The sequence below is a fragment of the Micropterus dolomieu genome, linkage group LG14 (assembly GCF_021292245.1).
Source record: "Micropterus dolomieu isolate WLL.071019.BEF.003 ecotype Adirondacks linkage group LG14, ASM2129224v1, whole genome shotgun sequence".
Lineage (NCBI taxonomy): Eukaryota > Metazoa > Chordata > Actinopteri > Centrarchiformes > Centrarchidae > Micropterus > Micropterus dolomieu.
The window spans coordinates 27,494,001-27,515,718 of NC_060163.1; the positions used below are offsets into that span (position 1 = coordinate 27,494,001).

Genomic DNA, 21,718 nt, shown 5'->3' on the forward strand with positions numbered 1-21,718 from the left:
GCTCAACGTCTGATTTTACATAGAACGACCAGTTTTCTCCCAATAAGTTAATATACAGCCTGTTACAATATACATTTCAACGTTTAATGCTGTAAATAAAAAAAATTAAAAAAGAAAAGAAGCTTTTAATAAATGTCGTTAAAGTGCGTGAATAAATCCAGAATTGTAACCCTAACCCTCAAGGTAGCGCATGTGTGAGTGTGTGTAGTGGCAGAAGAGGAACTTGCTGTAGAGACGGAGCCTGAACTTCACCGGTGTTGTGCCGAGTTGTCCGCACCTCGCGGAAAGTTCGGATCATTTATCAACATTGATGAACCATACAAAAAACATTATGTTGTTTTTAAATAGTACTTGAAGAAGACCCACGAGGAACCGCGACGCCCCTCAAAATAACATCACACAGGACACCCCTAATGGAAAATGTCCTGGGGGCATGAGTGGAGATCATACCTAAGTGTGAAATCCTGGAGGATTATGGGAAACTGAGTTCAATGGCTAGGTTTCCCAACAGACGTTAAGTTTAGGTAACACCATGTCTTTACACATGTAGTGTTATAATTACTGCGAGCAGCGCAGACTTTGCAGATCGTTTCATGTAGTTTCTTACAGTAACTTGTCTGAAGGCTGGACCCCCTGACAACATGTAGGCTACATTTGAACTACTTTATCAATATTTCCCTGAATTCAGTCCAACAGTATTGTTGAAATAAAATGGAAATATCTGCAATGTTTCCATAATCTCAGTTTATGGTTTTTAATGATTAATGAACGCGTCGTTGTATCTGCATTAAACTGCATCTGGTCTCAGAACACTCAGAGCACTTCTTCCCAGGTGGGATTGTTGAGAGTGATCAAACAGAAATTTGCAGCACAGCTAATGATAAAAACAGGTATCCAGTCAGTAGTAATAATAATAATAATGTGTTTAATAGTTGGTCAGGTTAATAAGTTGTACAGACAGGTCTGTTCCAACAAGAACTGTGCTTCAACACTTTGGTTACATCATCTGCATAGAAACAAAATAAAAAACATAAGTGCTTATTGAAGTTGTGCAAAACAAAATAATACTGTCAAATATCGACAAACAGAAAACATCAAAACAACAACATCATCGTTAACACTGAGTATGGCATCTTCTTCGTTCTGTGGCTTCACAAACACATCACAGTTAGAAACTCTGTACCATGAAAATACTGAAGACCGGCTGCAGCTCACATCATTCTGTTGCTCAGGAAACCTGCAAGACCAGAGGGGCGACAGAAACCTGCAGGACCAGTAGAAACCTGCGAGGGGCTACAGAAACCTGCAGGACCAGAGGGGCGACAGAAACCTGCAGTACCAGCAGAAACCTGCGAGGGGCTACAGAAACCTGCAGGACCAGTAGAAACCTGCGAGGGGCTACAGAAACCTGCAGGACCAGCAGAAACCTGCGAGGGGCGACAGAAACCTGCAGGACCAGTAGAAACCTGCGAGGGGCGACAGAAACCTGCAGGACCAGTAGAAACCTGCGAGGGGCTACAGAAATCTGCAGGACCAGCAGAAACCTGCGAGGGGCTACAGAAACCTGCAGGACCAGAGGGGCGACAGAAACCTGCGAGGGGCTACAGAAACCTGCAGGACCAGAGGGGCGACAGAAACCTGCGAGGGGCTACAGAAACCTGCAGGACCAGCAGAAACCTGCGAGGGGCTACAGAAACCTGCAGGACCAGCAGAAACCTGCGAGGGGCTACAGAAACCTGCAAGGGGCGCCAAAAACCTGCAGGACCAGCAGAAACCTACGAGGGGTGACAGAAACCTGCGAGGGGGATTAATATGTAGCTGCAGTACCAGAGGCTGCAGTTTCAGGATCGCAATCTTCGGACCAGAAATGCATTTGTAGGACCCTTTCTTTCTTTGATACTGCCAGCTAGCTATGTTACTCTTGACAGCCCCAAAGCCAATTCTCCTAACCATCACAGGGTGATCATTATATGCATGATGACCGGTTAACCCTACAGCTAACAGCGTTAACATCCTTCGTGTTGCTGTGCATTACCATCAACAATCCACTAGATGCCGTTGTCTCAAAAGAACTGCGGCCCTAGAACTGTGGTCCCAGGACTGCGGGGGTCCTGAAAATGCAGCGTTATCATATTGGCATGGGGTGACAATAACTTGCAGGACCAACAGAAACCTGCAGGAATGACAGATACCTGCAAACCCGTTTGGAGGAATATGGCTTTAACACGACCAACAACAGAACAGAATCTAAACATCGTTACTGCACAAGTCAAGATTTGTGTTCGTTTGCTCAGCTCAACATGCTTCATGATTTTCTTCCTGAGCTTTCTTAGTTTGAAAATGTTGTGAAACTTCAGATATTTATTGTCTGTTCAGATGAAAACAGATGCAGTGGGCGTGGTATGTTAAGCTCCTCCTACTCTCCCTTCAGGTCATCATTGACATTTTAAAGATAAAAGCAGCTACAAACAGTCGACCTACGTGCTACTGCTACATGCTAATGATGCTAAAACACAGCCAGCGGAGTCAGAGTTTATATGGAGCCATGGACCCCTGAAACATTTTTCTGAAGCTTCTTTTCATCACAAACAGCTGACTATCTGCTGAGACTACCTTAATACCTGAAAAGATCACAGCGGGATTTCTTTTTTCTGTTCTTTGGCAATTCATTTTTTACTCCTTCTGATCTATATTTTCAGAAGAAGCCAGAGGTCTGACAGCAGCTGCAACCACAACTCCAGTATCCTCCTGCACATCTGACAGAACAACAAGGTTCAGATCCTGTGAGGAAACGCGACAGTTCAGAAAAACATTTCCACTGGGACCTTTCAGGAGCTCTGCAGATGTCACATCGCAGCAAATTCAAAGGTCTCTCAAAGAAAGGAGAATAAATATAAACACATGTCAACTGATCGGAGTGAGGGGAACTCTGACTGCAGGTTGTGCTCTTCAACTTAAACTTACAGCAAGTGAAAATATGGCTTCAACAGTGCAAACAGCCCCGGTTCACTCCGGCATGATCCGACCCTGATACCCAGAACAACACAGTTCACTTCACTTGTGTGACTTCAGAAGGTCTTTATCATCAGAACATCTGTACATTAATAATAATAAGGTTATGAACCGACAGTGTGGCTCAAACCTCTCCTTCATATGAACTCTGAAGCTGCGCTCATCTTTGGATCAGAAAAATAAATTAATCTGGTTTGATTTAGACTTTTGGCACAGACTGGGGCTCATCCTCCATGCTGACCAGCAGGAAACATTGAGAACGGCATCCATCTTGTCTTTGAGTTAAACTCATCACTTCCCGCTGATGGACATACGTTCACCAACTTCCAAATCTCACATCACATTTATCTCATAAAGGTGAATTTATGGAATTTAAAGTTATTATTAGAGAAAACTGTCGTTCTGAAAATAGAGACATGTCAACAATTTACAAGAAAATACGCAGATTATTTTTCTTTGGCTGGTTTCAGTCTGGTTTCCTGATGGAGTCTCTTCAGCTTCAGCGATCAGAGGAAGCCGTGAGGAGGTCAGAGGTCAAACTAGCAGCTGATTTGAGGTCAGTCTGCTGTAACAGAGTTGTAGTTGTTTGATACTCCTGGGACTGTTGAGGAACCTTGAAGCAAAGCATTAAATCAGGGAATTAAGTAAAAAATATTTCAGACTCTGACTTCTGAATGTGAGAAAGTTTTAGAAGTTGATATCAAATTAAAGAAGAAGAAAGTTGACTGATGAACAGACCACCTCCTCCTCCTCCTCCTACAGACAGATGTTGATCTGTTTGGCCAGCTCTCGGTCCAGGTCGTGGATCAAAGTGTCGAAGTCCTTTAGGCTGAGTCGACAGTTAAATGGAGCGTCGAAATCCAGGAACTCATCCACATACAGACCTCCTCCTTCTCCTCCTCCTGACGACCACGCCTCCTTCTTCTCCTCCTCTTCATCCCCGCTGCCTGAAACAGCAACAACAAAATGAAAACCTAGTTTTCTCTTTGTTTCAAACTCTATCGACTCGTCCACACCACCGGAACAAATAAACGTTTCTACTGTGCGGTGAGTACGATGTTTTCCAGTGACGTCAGGTGTGGTTGTCTTCGTCGACTGGGTCAAGAAATGGAAATACGTTTGACAAACCTTCCTGCTCATCTGTTTACCTCCGTCACTCTCACTTCCTGCCACCTCGTCATAATCAGCCTCCTGTCCGGACAGAAGATCTCGTCCACAGACGCTCCAGTCTCCGGCGTACCGATTGATCGGTGGCGGACTCTCCAGCCGGGCCAGACCGCCTCGACCTCGACGTGACACCACCACCTCCTCTGGGTTCTGGGGCAGAGCCAATCGCAGCGCAGGTTTCCGATGCTGCTGCTGGAGCAGGGGGTTATGGGTGAGGGCTGGGGAGGGAGGCGGGGACACTTTGATGTGATCATCTGCTGGGACTCGATGGGTCGGCACTAAGGAACAAGACATGAACAGCAAAGTGACACCTTTTAAAGGTAAGTACGAGTACCTGAGTGTCAGTGTAAGTGGGTGGAGCTTGTGGATGTTGAGGTTACTTCCACCACTGTCTCCTGCTCTGGAGCTCCTCCGGTCTCACCTGGCCACAGCTGCAGCAGGTAGTGCAGCGCCTCGATGTGTCGTTTGAAATCCACCGCACTTGCTATTTCTTCACCATGACCGAATCCTTTCCCCACTCCTCTTCCTCCCCTCCCTGCGCCTCCTCCTCCCCCCCTCCACGCTTCCTGGGTTGGGGTGAGGAGCACTGGGCCAAAGCAGACAGCGAGGTTCTGGTGTGTCATCCTGTTGGACGAGCTGAAGGACGCCACCAGGCTGAGGTGGTCTAGCAGGAGAGACAGGGTGGCCTGGAGAGAGAGACGGAAAACGTAAGTCAACCCTTCTCTCTGCTCTGAATCGGAACATGTAGAAATGTGGCAGAAGAAGAACCTGCTTCGACATGAAAGTTTGCATTTAACCCTGTGTGACAGTGGGACCCTCTGAATGCTGTATTAGTGTACTGCAGTAGTACTCCAGTAGTAGTACTCTGTGTTACCCTCTCTGGATGTGGCAGACAGGACAGCAGCTCCACAGTGCTCTGGGCCATCTGAGGATCTGGGGTTGCAGGTGGGGAAGGTGGGGGTTGTAGGGTCATGGCCTCCCTGACAACCTGGTACAGAGTCCTGGTGATGAGCTGAGATGGCAGCTCCCGCAGGTAGTCCTTCAGTATACCTGAGAAAACACAGTTCTGAGTACAATCAGGAAAAGTACGAGTCAACGAGTAATCAAGGTCAAGTTCAAGTCCTGAGGATCGGGTTTAAGTCATGTATGATCACGTTGCAGCTTCAGTCCGTCCCTGCACCAACACCTGCAGTGTTTGCAAGTTCCTACTTGTGTGACAAACTGTAAAGCTAATGATTCACCGGGCAACTTTTTGAGCAATGTTGCTGGGCAATGTTGCTAGTGGCAAGGCCGAGTATGTTTTGAACGGATCGCGGCGGGGCGGGTGGAGGAGTGCTGGGTGAAGGGGATTAGATTATTAATCTTTATTGCCAAGTAGTGTTTTACACCTAGGAGGTTGCTGTGGTGATGAGGTGTTGATGGTAACATTGCCCAACAACATTGCTCTAAAGGTGCTCCGTGTATCATCAGTTTAAGAGTGTGAAGGTTAATCAGAACTTTCTGAGACACACTTTGCATTATTGATTAGGTCATCGAGACCTTCCTGACTGTGACGCAACTTGAACCCGATCTTGATGACTTAGAAAAGACCTTAGTGGCTGCGAAACGAGTCGCACTAAACCACACCTCCTCAGAGTTACGGTCAGATTTGAGTCAACCAGCTGTGTTTTTACTGACCTGTAATGACGTTGATGTCAGGGTAGAGGTCCTCGCTGAGGCACACGGCTGAACTGTTCCTCTCAAACCAGTCCCTGAGCTCCTTCTTCACCGCAGCAGAACCACACAGTCTGTACAGACCCACCACCTGACAGACACACAGATAAGGTCTTCAGCACTAGTTAAGCAGTGGTTAGAGGTGGTCAAAGACAAAGTACACTGGAGGGATTAAGATAAATGGCATAACATGGACCACAACCAAGTGTGGGGCACCTCTACTAAGAAAACCCTGGTACTGCGACCAGGATTTGCCAGATCTGGAATGCCAGATCTCTGCAGGGGTGGATGGCAGATTTACACACCGAAGCTATAAATAGATAGATACCTTCAGTCCTCTTCGTTCTATCTCTGCCACACATTTCTGGATCAGTAGAGGGACTGGGGATGCAGATCCTTCTTTCTCCACTAGATGGTGAAGTTCAACCCCAAACACATTAGAAGGCACTGATGTGTCAGTGCTGGGCTGCGGGGGGAAAGTAATACAATTACAAGAAGGATTAAATTAAATATGTTGGTTACAGTTGTGATGAGGTCTCCACAGCTCAGGGGCCTAATTTATAACAGTTACATATGCATAAAGTGGGGTCTGATCTATAAAAACAAACCTGACCGGAGAATGTGCACACCTGTACGTGAACGCCCGTGCATGAGAACACTTTGGAGACAGGAAATTGATGCCACAGCTAGTGAACATTGAAATTAAATGTGAGAGGCCTCTAACACATTTAATTTCACTTAGTTGTGGAGTACCACAGCTGTTGATGCCAGGATATGGCAGGTGGCAAGATTCCGGAAAGTCTGGTGGCCTTTCCCCAATAACAAGTGTGAATATACAGCTGACACACGAGAGTCCTTTTCTCTTCAACCACGTTAATAACTGATGAAATGATCATCGTTTGTAGAAAAGATAACATCAAATAGCGTAAAAGAATTGGTCTCCATGGCAGTGTCTTCCTCCTCCGTGCCCCACACCAGCACAGACACACTCTGATGCTGGAATGCACTTCTTTTTGTCTCCACCTTAAGATCTGACCAGTTTTTTAATTTTACAATGAAGTCACTGCATTAAGTGCAGCAGCAGCATGTTGCCACTCGCTGCAGTCTCTTGTTGTTTCCATGTTGATTCAGAGTAAAGAGCCGTCGATCTGCAATTTCTATGCATCAACATTCAGCAGGTGCTTTGCATTAACCAATTATGGCTGAATGTGGGCATGTAGAGGGCGAGACATGAGGCTGATCCACATGCACACATTTCCAGGTGGACAGTGATTTATAAAGGGAACATTGCCTGCAGCTGTGTACATGCACTTTTAGTAATGATCCCACACATTGTACGCACATGCCATATCGTGCTGAGTCATGATTAAGAGTGGTTTGGTAGAGCTGTTGAAGTGTTGCGTTCACCACTTTAATTGGCAGTTCTAGTAGTTTCACTGTGTACCTGTGTGTCCCATTTTTCTTGCAGTGACAGTTTGACATAAAGAAGACCTCTGGGCTCCAACTTCACACAGAGCTGCTGACTTCGACTCCCTGAGAGAAAAGGATGGTCATTAATGTTTGAGCAGAATTTACGTTTACATTACATTTAAACAGAAATGGTGAATTAGTAAAATTCTGAAGTGTAGTGAACCTTTAAAGAGTGGAGGGATGGAGACTCCACCCAGACAGCAGACTCGGTTTCTGGTTGGACCACCTGAAGTCTGACCCTGATCTGTCCCTGATTTAGACCCGCCCACTGCTTGTGGATTGGCTGCAGACAGAAATACATAAAAAACTGATCACACAAAGGATTTCAAGAAGCTTTAGTTTGAGTTCAATTGCATGTATCAAATCTGAATCATTTCAAATCCCAGAGCACTTTTCAACATTTGTTTTTGACATAAGTACTTTGATCTTCAGCTTAAGTAAAAGTAACAACATACAGTGTAGAAATACATAAGTAACAAGTAAGTAACAGTAGAGACAACAACCAAAGGGTTCATTTTAGCCACTATGGAACTATACTGAATAATCTGTTTTCTGCTTCCAGTGATGCTAACTGCTAACTGCTAACATCAATGTTTTCTAAATTGCTCTTTGCTAATCAAAAGCTGTGAGAAAAATCATGTGTTTGTGTCAAACTTGGAGAATCTTGGCATTTTACCAACCAGGACCCGGACCCAAAATGTAACCAGCTGAACCTTCCGCTAACAGTGCTGGAGCTAAACGTTTAAAGTTTTTCCTAAGGGTGGCGCTAGAGGAAAGCTTACAGGGTCATTGGATTGAGGAACAGAAATGAGATCAGGACAAACCTGTCATTACTGAGATACTCCGCAGGTTGTGGTGATCTGGTTGAAGTTAATAGCAGTAGTGCTGGCAGTTATAAGTCATAAGCCCCTTTTTCATTACCAGTACCAGCTCAACTTTCTGTCGCTGGCCTCTGTCCGGCGCACGCAATAATGATGCAGTGAATAGTGACGATTCTCTCTGACTAATCAGCAGTCTGCTCTGTGGAACCTCGACGGAGGTGATACAAAGAAAAGTACCTGGAAGCAGGTACAGGTACAACTTTTCCACAGTGGAAAACCAAACAAAGGCGAGTCGAGCTGGTTCCATGCGGTGGAAAAGGGGCTATAGTTGCGGTGGTAGAATAAGTACCATTGATAACTAACTACTTTGCACGCAGCAGCAGTACCTGGTGTTAACACCACTATCCGAAGCTGCCGGGCTCTCTCCAGCTCCAGGTGGAAGGCGTGGTTTAATGAGAGGGCGGAGCCTCGCAGCGTCAGGAGGGCAGTCCTCGCTCTCGTCACCCCGTCGATCTGGATGGCCAGGAAGACCTCCTTACTGTCCTCTGACCTGAGAGGCGAGACAGGGACAGAAAGGGAGTCACTTTTCAAAACTGAGCCATCTTTACCCAACGTGTTTCAGCATCTTAACCAACAACAGGGGAGGCTTGTTGGTCTCTGGTGTCCTGAACATAACTGTGACAAGGAAAACGACAGTTCCACTGAAGATTACTGAGTTGTAAAGAGTTAGGAGCTATTTCAAACAGCTCTGCTTCCTGCAGTAAAACCACATTCATTTTTCTTATAGACAATGTTCAGTGACTCACAGTTGGAGCTCTTGGATTAGAATGAAACCCTCCTGGTCGAATCATCATTACAAAATATTAACGTAGTTGACTTCTCCACTCCTGAAGATTATATCGACACAGTCTTGGTAGAATGTGCCAACAATGTGCAAACAGTCAGATAAAACATCTATTTTCTTTATGCAGCCTCTTTTGAAAAGTTACTGTTACTAATAATACATTTTTCTATCATATTCAAGAAAGCTTCCAAACAGGAAGAACTAATCCTAGCCCTACAGCTGCCCAGGGACTGCAGTTAAAAACTGGCAGCTTTGAACAGAAATGTCTGTTCCTGTAACTTTAAAATGTATAAACAAAGTAAACTGAAGTCACATTTCTACTTGTTATACATATCATCAATCATTTACTTCCAGGAGCTCTGTGGGAAATTCAATTAATAATCAACTGCAACCGTTTAGCAAGTATTAACTTATATTAGCTGCTCTTAAGCTGATGATACACGGGGCAACTTTTTGAGCAATGTTGCTGGGCAATATTTGCTAGTGGCAAGTCCGACTATGTTTTGAACGGATAGCGATGGTGCTGGGTGGGTCGTGGAGTGATGGGGGAAGGGGATTACGGTAATAATCTTTACTCATTACCATTGACGGCAACGTTGCCCGTTGCTCTGTGTATCACCAGCTTTAGCTAGTACCAGGTGTGGTGGTTATGCATTCCTACCTGCTGGTCTTCATCTCCTCCAGGCCCATCAGATGGACAGTCAGTAAACCCGTCACCCGCTGGCTGCATCGTTGTGGATCAGAGCCCACGTACAATCGGAAAGAGCTGACGTCGCATGCCGTTTCCTGGGAAGTTGTAAGGGGAAGGGCCTGTTGCCGTGGGAGCAGCTCGGGGGAGTCCCCATCACTAAGATAACCTAAAAGGAAGACGAACGTTTACATTCTGGTTGTTTAACTGATGGGATCATACTGTGAGCAGGTTCATGCTTTGCTCCAGGACTCGTGAACGGGCTCAAACCTCTGGCCCAAGACATCCTCCAGAGGATTAAGACAACACCCACCAAGAAGAACCAGCTGCTGGAAGTCTAGATGGAAATTCTAAACTCTATGCCTGTGCACATGGCCGCGTACGTGTAAGTTAATTATCCCAGTCTAATTTAAACAAATTTCTTTGTGTGTTTATATTAACCTATTAACCTGCACGTTTCACACGGGGAGAACATGGGGATGACCAAGGTTTGAACCCCAGACCTTCTTGCTGTGAGGCGAAAATGTTAACCACTGCACCACCTTGTTAATTGACAAAAATCCAGCCCGTTTTCATCTCAGGGTGTCCAATACCAACGAATCAGAAAAAGTGACAAAACATAGTTAAAGGGTACCATTAGTGTCTGTGTGAGACACACCGGGTGCGTCTCTGAGACGCTCAGGGGCATCCCGTACTTTTGTGTTAAAGGTGTTGACAGCCCCTCGAAGCCCGTACCCTTACCATAACTATCAGAAATGTTATTACCTAAACCTAACTCACTGACTTTATGCATGTCAACCCTACAGCTAACAGGTAGGGTTAGCTTCCCTTGTGTTGCTGCAACATAGAAACGGGGACGTTTCATACAGACGCTGAAGGGTACCTTTAGCGTAAAATCCTTACCCTTTGTCACGCTGTCTAAAAGCGTCAGTTATGACGCATTGAGATGAGAATGTGTTGGATAAAACGTTTATTTTAAAACATTCTTACTTTACTCCCAAATACAGCTACTTCAGCAAGCTGCCAGAGTAGCCTCCATAGGGCCTGTCCCATGTGAGCAGATCAGCCAAAGTTATGCTCAAACTAAAAGAGTATGAATAATATAAAACTGAAAAATGAATGTTTTTCAAATATATAAATGTTTATGTCCCTCTAGGCATTGTTAGACCTGTTACAAACATGTTGACAGTTCACCTCCTTTACTGGTGGAGCGCCCTCTTGATGATCGTCGCAGCGGTCTGGTTGGAGGGGCGGAGCTATCCAGGTGATATCTGCTGATCACATTCTGGTTGGACAAGGCAGATGACGATGATGTATTTTTACTGGCTGACTCATCCCCACCCCCTCTGCTGTCATTTCCCTGGCGAAGGGCACGAGACGAGGAGCGAAGGCTGAGTTTGCGGCGCAGTTCAGGAAGTTTCTTCATCTTTAGGGAGAGTTTCCTCACTGTACCAGGAGACCTCAGCCTGTCAATCACACTACCAGACACGCCCACTTTCTTTTGGGAGGCGGGGCTAGAGTCTGAAGGCTGGGAGTCTGAGGGAGAGAGAAACTTTTTCCTGAAACTGTTGGCCAACAGAGTGACCTAGGTAATTTCAATCAGATTAAGTGAAAACCTGGAACAGTGTGGTGTGGTATGTAAGAGAAACTGAACACAATATAAGAAGAAATGTAGAATCAGTAGGTGCAGTCATGTCTTCTTACCTGTGTTTTCTGTTGTGATGTCATCAGTATGGTGGCTGACACTTGGATTGGCGCCCTCCAGTAGACAGTCACTGCTACGACTCTCTGCTAGCCCGACCCACACTCGTCCGGGCTCTGCTCTTTTATCTCCGGGAATCTTTGATGCTCCTCCGTCCCCGCTCTCATCCCTCTTCCTCCATATCTCCTCCTCTCTGTGTGGACCTCCTGCATCCTCCTCCTCAGGGATCGGGTTGTACCAGATGTTGCTGCCGCTATCCTCCTGAAGCCTATAGGCCTCATCTGAAGCCTGGATCTTTCCTGAAGACAGCACCCAGGCTCGGCTGCTGCGATCCAGACTTTGCAGATACGCACGCTGGCCAGACTTGGTGCTGACAGAGGTAGCGGGCACGTCAGGGGGGGCCCCTGCTGGCTCGGGAGCTTCCTGGTGGACTGCCGTAGAACTGACAGGAATACAGGGGGTGCTGGTCATATCCCAGGCCAGACTAACACTCACCCTGTCGCCACACTGCTCTGTCTGGGAGCAGAACAAGAGGTGGGAGTCATACCAAAAGGAGGACTCAAACTATGAGGTGGAAAACATGAAGACATGGTCAAACTAAAAGGACAGAACAAGGAGGGGTCAAACTACCAGGAGCAGGATAAGGAGGGGAGAACATGTAGAAATACTGGTCAAACTTCCAGAACAAGAACAAGAAAGAGGAGTCAAACTATCAGGAGGAGTACACGAAGACATGGTCAAACTAAAAGGACAGAACAAGAAGGAGGAGTCAAACTACCAGGAGGAGTACACGAAGACATGGTCAAACTAAAAGGACAGAACAAGAGGGAGGAGTCAAACTACCAGGAGGAGAACACGAAGACATGGTCAAACTAAAAGGACAGAACAAGAAGGAGGAGTCAAACTACCAGGAGGAGAACACGAAGACATGGTCAAACTAAAAGGACAGAACAAGAAGGAGGAGTCAAACTACCAGGAGGAGTACACGAAGACATGGTCAAACTAAAAGGACAGAACAAGAAGGAAGAGTCAAACTACCAGGAGGAGAACACAAAGACATGGTCAAGCTAAAAGGACAGAACAAGAAGGAAGAGTCAAACTACCAGGAGGAGTACACGAAGACATGGTCAAACTAAAAGGACAGAACAAGGAGGGGTCAAACTACCAGGAGCAGGATAAGGAGGGGAGAACATGTAGAAATACTGGTCAAACTTCCAGAACAAGAACAAGAATTCAGTCTTCACTGGCCTGAAACACATTTACATGAAATAAATGAATTTTAATCACAGGGAATTAAAGAACCATCTTGTACCTTATGCTGTACTAGTCTCTGACTCCAGGCCTGCCCAGATGCATCTTGGGATGTCCCTGATGGTCGTTCCCGGTCAGAGGGTCTGGGGGCAGAACCTGAGGGCAGGATGCTGGGCGGTGCCACGGAGCCCTGCCGTGCCCACGACTGTTTCTTAGCAACTGTGATGTGGTTATGTGGGGGTGAGGGGGGGTCAGGGTCTGCTGCTGGTGGAGGTCTTGTTGTCGTCATCGGTGGTGATGATGATGATGATGACGATGAAGGCGTCTGGAGCACAGTGTCGTTCTTTACTGGAACATCTGCAGAGTACACACACACAGCTGCTATTAGCATTCTCATGGTTGGATTAAATCCTGCGTGTGGTGTGAAGAAACTTGAGGAGGGAGAGAGAAGGAATTCAGTGGTGAGTTACTTGTCTTGTGGGTCTTTGCTGCTGTCTCACTCTTTTGGTTCCTATGTGGCAGTTTGTTAAAAACAAAACTACAGCATGTGAGTGCTTCCTTCGTGACCGGAGAACACATCAATGTATTTACTGACCTAGATCATGTCCATCAGTTTTCAGTCAACACAAACACCTTGGAACAGAAAAAAACTAAACTACAACCAACCAACCACTGAGCCGCAAACACACATGCTCACATCGGTGAACTCGAAATCTGTTTAAACAAGTGAAAAAGCCAGAACCTTATCAGGTTACTGACTTCTGAGTGGTGTTGTTGGTGACTGACCAGTGCAGATCTCCTCAGCTTCCACCTGAGCAGCCTCCACAGTCTGTGTCTGTAGGTTTGATCGGAAATGTGCTGTGAATGAACAGGATATGTTACTGCTTCCCTGCCCAGCAGCCTCGGCTTTAAACTTACTGGGTTTGACTCGCGTTCCTGGCTGAGGCGATACAATGTGATGTTCTCTGTGCTGTGTTTATGAAACCACAGAGTGTCACAGCACACATTCCCATATATTCACATATCGACGCCTGATCAAGTGCCCTTGGCGTTGCTTTTTAACGTCCTGGGTACTCTTTACTGTCGTTTTTGGACATTTAGGGTTAAAGATGGCAAGAATAAAAATGCAACGTCCGGTTAAGACTTTCAGAATAAAAGTACTTCTTAATATTGCAAAACAATGCACAGTTAATGGCAAGTTGTGAAACGTCATAGTTTGGTTAGGTTTAGGAAAAGACCAGGGTTTGGGTTAAAGTAACTATGTGACTTAAAAACATTTGACCTTTTATTTCAAGCGGCAAACGAACAATGGTCTCCTGGGTGCAAGTCCGATATCTGGCCCACCTTCCACCCCAACCATGTCCTTACTCTGACTTTGCTGTTAAATATCCTTCACCTGCCTTACAGGGCTTCCCCCAGAGCGTTACAAACTGACAGCAAGAGGTACTGACCAGGCATTTATATGTGACGACTGAGAACGGGTTGGACAGTACAGATGGGGGTTTAGCTAATGAAGCATCAGTCTGGACTCTGGTCCGAGATGTCAGCCTGTCCTGCTGCACACGCTGGTCATTATTGATCAGCTGTAATCCCATCAACTGTTACTGGTGAAACACACTGGAAACTTTAATGCAGCAATTATAACCAGATTGACTGTCTCACATCCTGAACATCTGGATTTATGTCTTCCAGCTCTCTGCTTCCTGTGTGTGTGTCCTCGTGATACACAGCGTGCAGACTGTCTGCCTGAGCTGCATGAATAAACCCTCTGTGTGTTTGTGCTTTAGTGAATCTGATGACGCTGTTAGCTGATTTAATATCACACAGGTGGTGATTTTAGATAATCCTGCTCTCTGATTGGCTGGAGTCTGTTTTGGTGTTACATGTGTCACCTGATGAAGGAGAGTCCACTGTTCTCTCTGTGTTAGCTCTGAAGTGGAAATATCTGGCTGTGTAGCTGCTGAACGCTGCACTGTGTTTACTAGCTGTTCTCTGAGTCTGTCTGCAGGTTGTGGTCAGTGGCTACTCCCTGAAACTCAAACTGCTGTGATTGGCTACAGGACCAGACAGGAAGTGATACTCTCCAGAGGTCGACCTCCACTTCCTGTCATCTCAGTGAAGCTAAAGAGGAGCTGATAGAGGACTGTGAGTGTTTGTGTGTGATAATAATAAATCATCTGTTATTTTTTTTAGAAACCTGAGAAAAGAGAAGGGGGGGTGAATAAACAGCTGTGACTCTGCAGAGGTCAATGAACTCTGTGTTTAAGGCCAAACACACTGCTGTCTATTCACTATTCACTAGTCTTAAAATACACAGAAACACACAAAGACTGCAGTCAGCAACACACACACACACACACACAGAGCATGATCCACAGACAAGGCGAGCTTTAAGAGTCGATGGCGTCCTGAACAGTTTGTGTTTCATACTGAGTGTGTGTGTCTTGAATCTTCACTCAGTCCAACTTACTGTGACATCACATCATCAGGGAGAGATAAACAGGAAGTAACCACACACACACACACACACACACACACACACACACACACACACACACACACACACACACACACACACACACACACAGGTCTAATGACAGGAAGTGGTCAGCTGACCCAGTCCGTCTGCAGGAAGCTGAACATTAAACCTTCCAGATTACAGACGGTCTGTGACTGAGCAGCTCTGAGAAACGTGGTGAAATGTGTAAAAGCTTAAAAAACAGTTCAGCGTTTCATTCTGTCTATGGAAGGACAGAAACACATGGAGGGGAATTAAACTCTTTCTACTAATCAGTCTGCAGGCATTTACAATCTATCCGGATTGATTTTACAAAATCCCACAAAATCTGGATCCGAGTCACATTTGGAGCTGGTTTGAAATGCGATTCCAGTCGGGTTTCACAGGTGCACCTCAGTATGGACGCTCAAATCAGATTCCAGTGCTTCACACAGCGACGTCGTAAGATCCAGAGTGATGGAGAGCGTCAGAACGGTGGATCAGAACTCCTGGGTCGCTGAGTTTGTCTGCTGCGACGGAGGAGTTCTGAGTGGACGTGTTGGTTAGAGCTGCCCTGCCCTATAAAAACAAATTATTTTGCTGTTCTCGTGAAGCATTGCCTGATGTGAACCGTGCCTCGAACAAAAGACCTCTCAGAAGACCTCAGATTAAGAATTGTTGACTTGCATGAAGCTGGAAAGGGTTACAGAAGTATCTCTAAAAGTCCTGATGTCCATCACTCCACTTTAAGACAAACTGTCTATAAATGGAGAAAGTTCAGCACTGTGGCTGCTCTCCATAGGAGATGCCGTCCTGCAAAGATGACTGCACGAGCACAAAGCAGAATGATCAATGAGGTTAAGAAGGATCTTAGAGTCTCACAGAAATATCTGGAACATGCTAACATTTCTGTTGACAACTCTATGATATGTAAAAAAAAACAAGAATAGAGTTCATGGTAGAACACAATAGAGGAAGCCTCTGTTGTCCAAAAAAATCATTGCTGCACGTCTGAAGTTTGCAAAAGAGGAAGGAAAAAGGCACAGCACACCAACATCAAAACCTCATCCCAACTGTGAGGTATGGTGGAGGGGGCATCATGGTTTGGGGCTGCTTCGCTGCCTCAGGGCCTGGAAGGGTTGCTATCATTGACGGAAAAAAGTATTCCAAAGTTTATCAAAACATTCTGCAGGGTAATGTAAGGCCATCTGTCCGCCAGTTGAAACTTAAGGTTGGTGATGCCGCAGGACAATGACCCAAAGCACAGAAGTAAATCAACAACAGAACGGCTTCAGCAGAAGAAAATACACCTTCTTGAGTGGCCTAGTCAGAGTCCTGACCTCGGCCCGACTGAGGTGAACTGATCTGTAAAGAGGAATGGTCCAAAATTCCTCCTGACCATTGTTCAGGTCTGATCTGCAGGAAATGTTTGTTTGACGTTATTGCTGCCGAAGGAGGGTCAACTGGTGATTAAATCCAAGGACTCACATACATTTCCACCCTGCACTGTTTGTTCAATAAAAACATGAAAACATATAATTGCTTGTGTGGAGTTAGTTTAAGCAGACTGTGTTTGTCTGTTGTGACACAGATGAAGATCAGATCACATTTTATTACCAATTTCTGCAGAAATCCAGGTGACACGCTTGAAATGGTACATCTACTGTTTAAATGTTAGCCTAGCTTAGCACAAAGACTGGTAGCACGGGGAACTGTTAGCCTGCATACAGCTGGACAGTGTGATGCTGATAAAGGACAGCCAGGCCTGCAGCCAGGCCAGATCACGTGTTCGTTCTCTACCAGTGACTTGGTACCAGCAGAGACTCGGTACCAGCAGAGACTCTGTACTCAGCAGTGACTTGGTACCAGCAAAGACTCTGTACTCAGCAGTGACTTGGTACAAGCAGACTTGGTACCAGCAGAGACTCTGTACTCAGCAGAGACTCTGTACTTCAGCAGAGACTCTGTACTCAGCAGAGACTCTGTACTTCAGCAGTGACTTGGTACCAGCAGAGACTCTGTACTCAGCAGAGGCTCAGTACTCAGCAGAGATTTGGTACCAACAGAGACTCTGTACTTCAGCAGTGACTTGGTACCAGCAGAGACTCTGTACTCAGCAGAGGCTCAGTACTCAGCAGAGACTCTGTACTCAGCAGAGGCTCAGTACTCAGCAGAGACTCTGTACTCAGCAGAGGCTCAGTACTCAGCAGAGGCTCAATACTCAGCAGAGACTCTGTACTCAGCAGTGACTTGCTACCAGCAGACTCGGTACCAGCAGAGACTCTGTACTCAGCAGTGACTTGGTAACAGCCGTGACTTGGTACCAGCCGAGACTCTGTACTCAACAGAGACTCTGTAACAGCAGGAACTCTGTACTCAGCAGAGGCTCGGTACTCAGCAGAGACTTGGTACCAGCAGAAACTCTGTACTCAGCAGAGACTCTGTACTCAGCAGTGACTTGGTACCAGCAGAAACTCTGTACTCAGCAGAGGCTCAGTACTCAGCAGAGACTTGGTACCAGCAGAGACTCTGTACTCAGCAGTGACTCTGTACTCAGCAGTGACTCTGTACTCAGAGGTGACTCTGTACTCAGCAGTGACTCTGTACTCAGCAGTGACTCTGTACTCAGCAGTGACTTGCTACCAGCAGAGACTCGGTACTCAGCAGTGACTTGGTACCAGCCGTGACTTGGTACCAGCCGTGACTTGGTACCAGCCGTGACTCTGTACTCAGCAGAGGCTCAGTACTCAGCAGAGACTCTGTACTCAGCAGAGGCTCTGTACTCAGCAGTGACTTGCTACCAGCAGACTCGGTACCAGCAGAGACTCTGTACTCAGCAGAGACTCTGTACTCAGCAGAGGCTCAGTACTCAGCAGAGACTCTGTACTCAGCAGAGGCTCAGTACTCAGCAGAGACTCTGTACTCAGCAGAGGCTCTGTACTCAGCAGTGACTTGCTACCAGCAGACTCGGTACCAGCAGAGACTCTGTACTCAGCAGTGACTTGGTACCAGCCGTGACTTGGTACCAGCAGAGACTCTGTACTCAGCAGTAACTCTGTACTCAGCAGTGACTCTGTACTCAGCAGTGACTCTGTACTCAGCAGTAACTCTGTACTCAGCAGAGACTCTGTACTCAGCAGTGACTTGGTACCAGCTGACTTGGTACCAGCAGAGACTCTGTACTCAGCAGAGACTTGGTACCAGCCGTGACTTGGTACCAGCAGAGACTCTGTACTCAACAGAGACTCAGTACTCAGCAGAGACTTGGTACCAGCAGTAACTCTGTACTCAGCAGAAACTCTGTACTCAGCAGAGACTCTGTACTCAGCAGAGGCTCAGTACTCAGCAGAGACTTGGTACCAGCAGTAACTCTGTACTCAGCAGAAACTCTGTACTCAGCAGAGGCTCAGCGCTCAGCAGAGACTTGGTACCAGCAGAGACTCAGTACTCAGCAGAGGCTCAGCAGAGTCTCTTTACTCAGCAGAGACTCTGTACTCAGCAATGACTTGCTACGAGCAGACTCGGTACCGGCAGAGACTCTGTACTCAGCAGAGATTTGGTACCAACAGAGACTCACTAATCAGCAGAGACTCTGTACTCAGCAGAGATTTGGTACCAACAGAGACTCTGTACTCAGCAGTGACTTGGTACTAGCAGAGACTCTGTATTCAGCAGAGGCTCTGTACTCAGCAGAGACTCTGTGCTCAGCAGTGACTTGGTACCAGCAGAGACTCTGTACTCTACAGTTGCTCAGTACTCAGCAGAGACTCTGTACTCTACAGTTGCTCTGTACTCAGCAGAGATCTGAACCTGCAGCCAGGCTGGATCACGTTTTCCTTCTCTACCGCTTACTCGGTACCAGCAGAGATCTGAACCTGCAGCCAGGCTGGATCACGGGTTCCTTCTCTACCGCTTACTCGGTACCAGCAGAGACTCTGTACTCAGTAGTGACTTGCTACCAGCAGACTCGGTACCAGCAGAGACTCTGTACTCAGCAGTGACTTGCTACCAGCAGACTCTGTACTCAGCAGTGACTTGCTACCAGCAGACTCGGTACCAGCAGAGACTCTGTACTCAGTAGTGACTTGCTACCAGCAGACTCTGTACTCAGCAGAGACTCTGTACTCAGCAGAGACTCTGTACTCAGCAGAGACTCTGTACTCAGCAGTGACTTGGTACCAGCAGAAACTCTGTACTCAGCAGAGGCTCAGTACTCAGCAGAGACTTGGTACCAGCAGAAACTCTGTACACAGCAGAGACTCTGTTCAGCAGAGGCTCAGCGCTCAGCAGAGACTTGGTACCAGCAGAGACTCAGTACTCAGCAGAGGCTAAGCAGAGTCTCTTTACTCAGCAAAGACTCTGTACTCAGCAATGACTTGCTACCAGCAGACTCCGTACCAGCAGAGACTCTGTACTCAGCAGAGATTTGGTACCAGCAGACTTGGTACTAGCAGAGACTCTGTACTCAGCAGTGACTTGGTACCAGCAGACTTGGTACTAGCAGAGACTCTGTACTCAACAGAGGCTCTGTACTCAGCAGAGACTTGGTACCAGCAGAGACTCTGTACTCAGCAGAGACTCTGTACTCAGCAGAGACTTGGTACCAGCAGAGACTCTGTACTCAGCAGAGACTTGGTACCAGCAGAGACTCTGTACTCAGCAGTAACTTGCTACCAGCAGACTTGGTACCAGCAGAGACTCTGTACTCAGCAGTTGCTTGGTACCAACAGAGACTCTGTACTCAGCAGTAACTTGCTACCAGCAGACTCGGTACCAGCAGAGACTCTGTACTCAGCAGAGCCTCTGTACTCGGTACCAGCAGAGACTCTGTACTCAGCAGAGACTCTGTACTCAGCAGAGACTCTGTACTCAGCAGAGACTCTGTACTCAGCAGTAACTTGCTACCAGCAGACTTGGTACCAGCAGAGACTCTGTACTCAGCAGTTGCTTGGTACCAACAGAGACTCTGTACTCAGCAGTGACTTGCTACCAGCAGACTCGGTATCAGCAGAGACTCTGTACTCAGCAGTTGCTTGGTACCAACAGAGACTCTGTACTCAGCAGAGCCTCTGTACTCAGCAGTTGCTTGGTACCAGCAGAGACTCTGTACTCAGCAGAGCCTCTGTACTCAGCAGTTGCTTGGTACCAACAGAGACTCTGTACTCAGCAGAGCCTCTGTACTCAGCAGTTGCTTGGTACCAACAGAGCCTCTGTACTCAGCAGTTGCTTGGTACCAACAGAGACTCTGTACTCAGCAGTTGCTTGGTACCAACAGAGACTCTGTACTCAGCAGTGACTCTGTACTCAGCAGTGACTCGGTACTCAGCAGTAACTTGCTACCAGCAGACTCGGTACCAGCAGAGACTCGGTACTCAGCAGAGCCTCTGTACTCGGTACCAGCAGAGACTCGGTACTCAGCAGAGACTCTGTACTCAGCAGTAACTTGCTACCAGCAGACTCGGTACCAGCAGAGACTCTGTACTCAGCAGAGGCTCAGTACTCAGCAGAGACTCTGTACTCAGCAGTGACTTGGTACCAGCAGAGACTTGGTACCAGCAGAGACTCTGTCCTCAGCAGTGAATAGGTACTCAGCAGAGATCTGAACCTGCAGCCAGGCCGGATCAAGTATTCCTTCTCTACCGCTTACTCGGTACCAGCAGAGACTCTGTACTCAGCAGTAACTTGCTACCAGCAGACTTGGTACCAGCAGAGACTCTGTACTCAGCAGTTGCTTGGTACCAACAGAGACTCTGTACTCAGCAGTAACTTGCTACCAGCAGACTTGGTACCAACAGAGACTCTGTACTCAGCAGTAACTTGCTACCAGCAGACTTGGTACCAGCAGAGACTCTGTACTCAGCAGTTGCTTGGTACCAACAGAGACTCTGTACTCAGCAGTAACTTGCTACCAGCAGACTTGGTATCAGCAGAGACTCTGTACTCAGCAGTTGCTTGGTACCAACAGAGACTCTGTACTCAGCAGAGCCTCTGTACTCAGCAGTTGCTTGGTACCAACAGAGACTCTGTACTCAGCAGAGCCTCTGTACTCAGCAGTTGCTTGGTACCAACAGAGACTCTGTACTCAGCAGAGCCTCTGTACTCAGCAGTAACTTGCTACCAGCAGACTCGGTACTAGCAGAGACTCTGTACTCAGCAGTGACTCTGTACTCAGCAGTAACTTGCTACCAGCAGACTCGGTACCAGCAGAGACTCGGTACTCAGCAGAGCCTCTGTACTCGGTACCAGCAGAGACTCTGTACTCAGCAGTAACTTGCTACCAGCAGACTCGGTACCAGCAGAGGCTCTGTACTCAGCAGTAACTTGCTACCAGCAGACTCGGTACTAGCAGAGACTCTGTACTCAGCAGTGACTCTGTACTCGGTACCAGCAGAGACTCTGAACTGAGCAGTAACTTGCTACCAGCAGAATCGGTACCAGCAGAGACTCGGTACTCAGCAGAGCCTCTGTACTCAGCAGAGCCTCTGTACTCGGTACCAGCAGAGACTCTGTACTCAGCAGTAACTTGCTACCAGCAGACTCGGTACCAGCAGAG

At 47.0% G+C, this 21,718-nt stretch overlaps 1 protein-coding gene across 15 annotated transcripts in view; it reads right to left on the reverse strand.

The window, feature by feature from the left end:
- Window positions 1–905: 905 nt before the first annotated feature.
- LOC123982800 (rho GTPase-activating protein SYDE1) overlaps window positions 906–21,718 on the reverse strand; it is a 22,817-nt gene continuing 2,004 nt past the window's right edge. Inside the window, exons 2-16 of one of the 15 annotated variants that reach the window (XR_006828070.1) lie at window positions 12,730–13,025; window positions 11,420–11,933; window positions 10,910–11,251; window positions 9,689–9,884; window positions 8,570–8,733; window positions 7,526–7,645; window positions 7,337–7,425; window positions 6,221–6,358; window positions 5,857–5,983; window positions 5,054–5,229; window positions 4,601–4,865; window positions 4,161–4,457; window positions 1,659–3,959; window positions 1,565–1,591; window positions 906–1,525 (exon numbers count right to left, since the gene is read on the reverse strand). Coding sequence is in view for 3 of the 15 variants with exons in the window: in XM_046068645.1 (XP_045924601.1) it covers window positions 3,769–3,959; window positions 4,161–4,457; window positions 4,601–4,865; window positions 5,054–5,229; window positions 5,857–5,983; window positions 6,221–6,358; window positions 7,337–7,425; window positions 7,526–7,645; window positions 8,570–8,733; window positions 9,689–9,884; window positions 10,910–11,251; window positions 11,420–11,933; window positions 12,730–13,025 (2,915 nt within the window). In the remaining 12 variants the exon portion in view is untranslated. Of the gene's footprint in view, window positions 3,960–4,160; window positions 4,458–4,600; window positions 4,866–5,053; window positions 5,230–5,856; window positions 5,984–6,220; window positions 6,359–7,336; window positions 7,426–7,525; window positions 7,646–8,569; window positions 8,734–9,688; window positions 9,885–10,909; window positions 11,252–11,419; window positions 11,934–12,729; window positions 13,026–21,718 lie in introns of all 15 variants that reach the window. The other 14 variants (XR_006828069.1, XR_006828068.1, XR_006828062.1 and 11 more) reach the window with 14 other exon arrangements.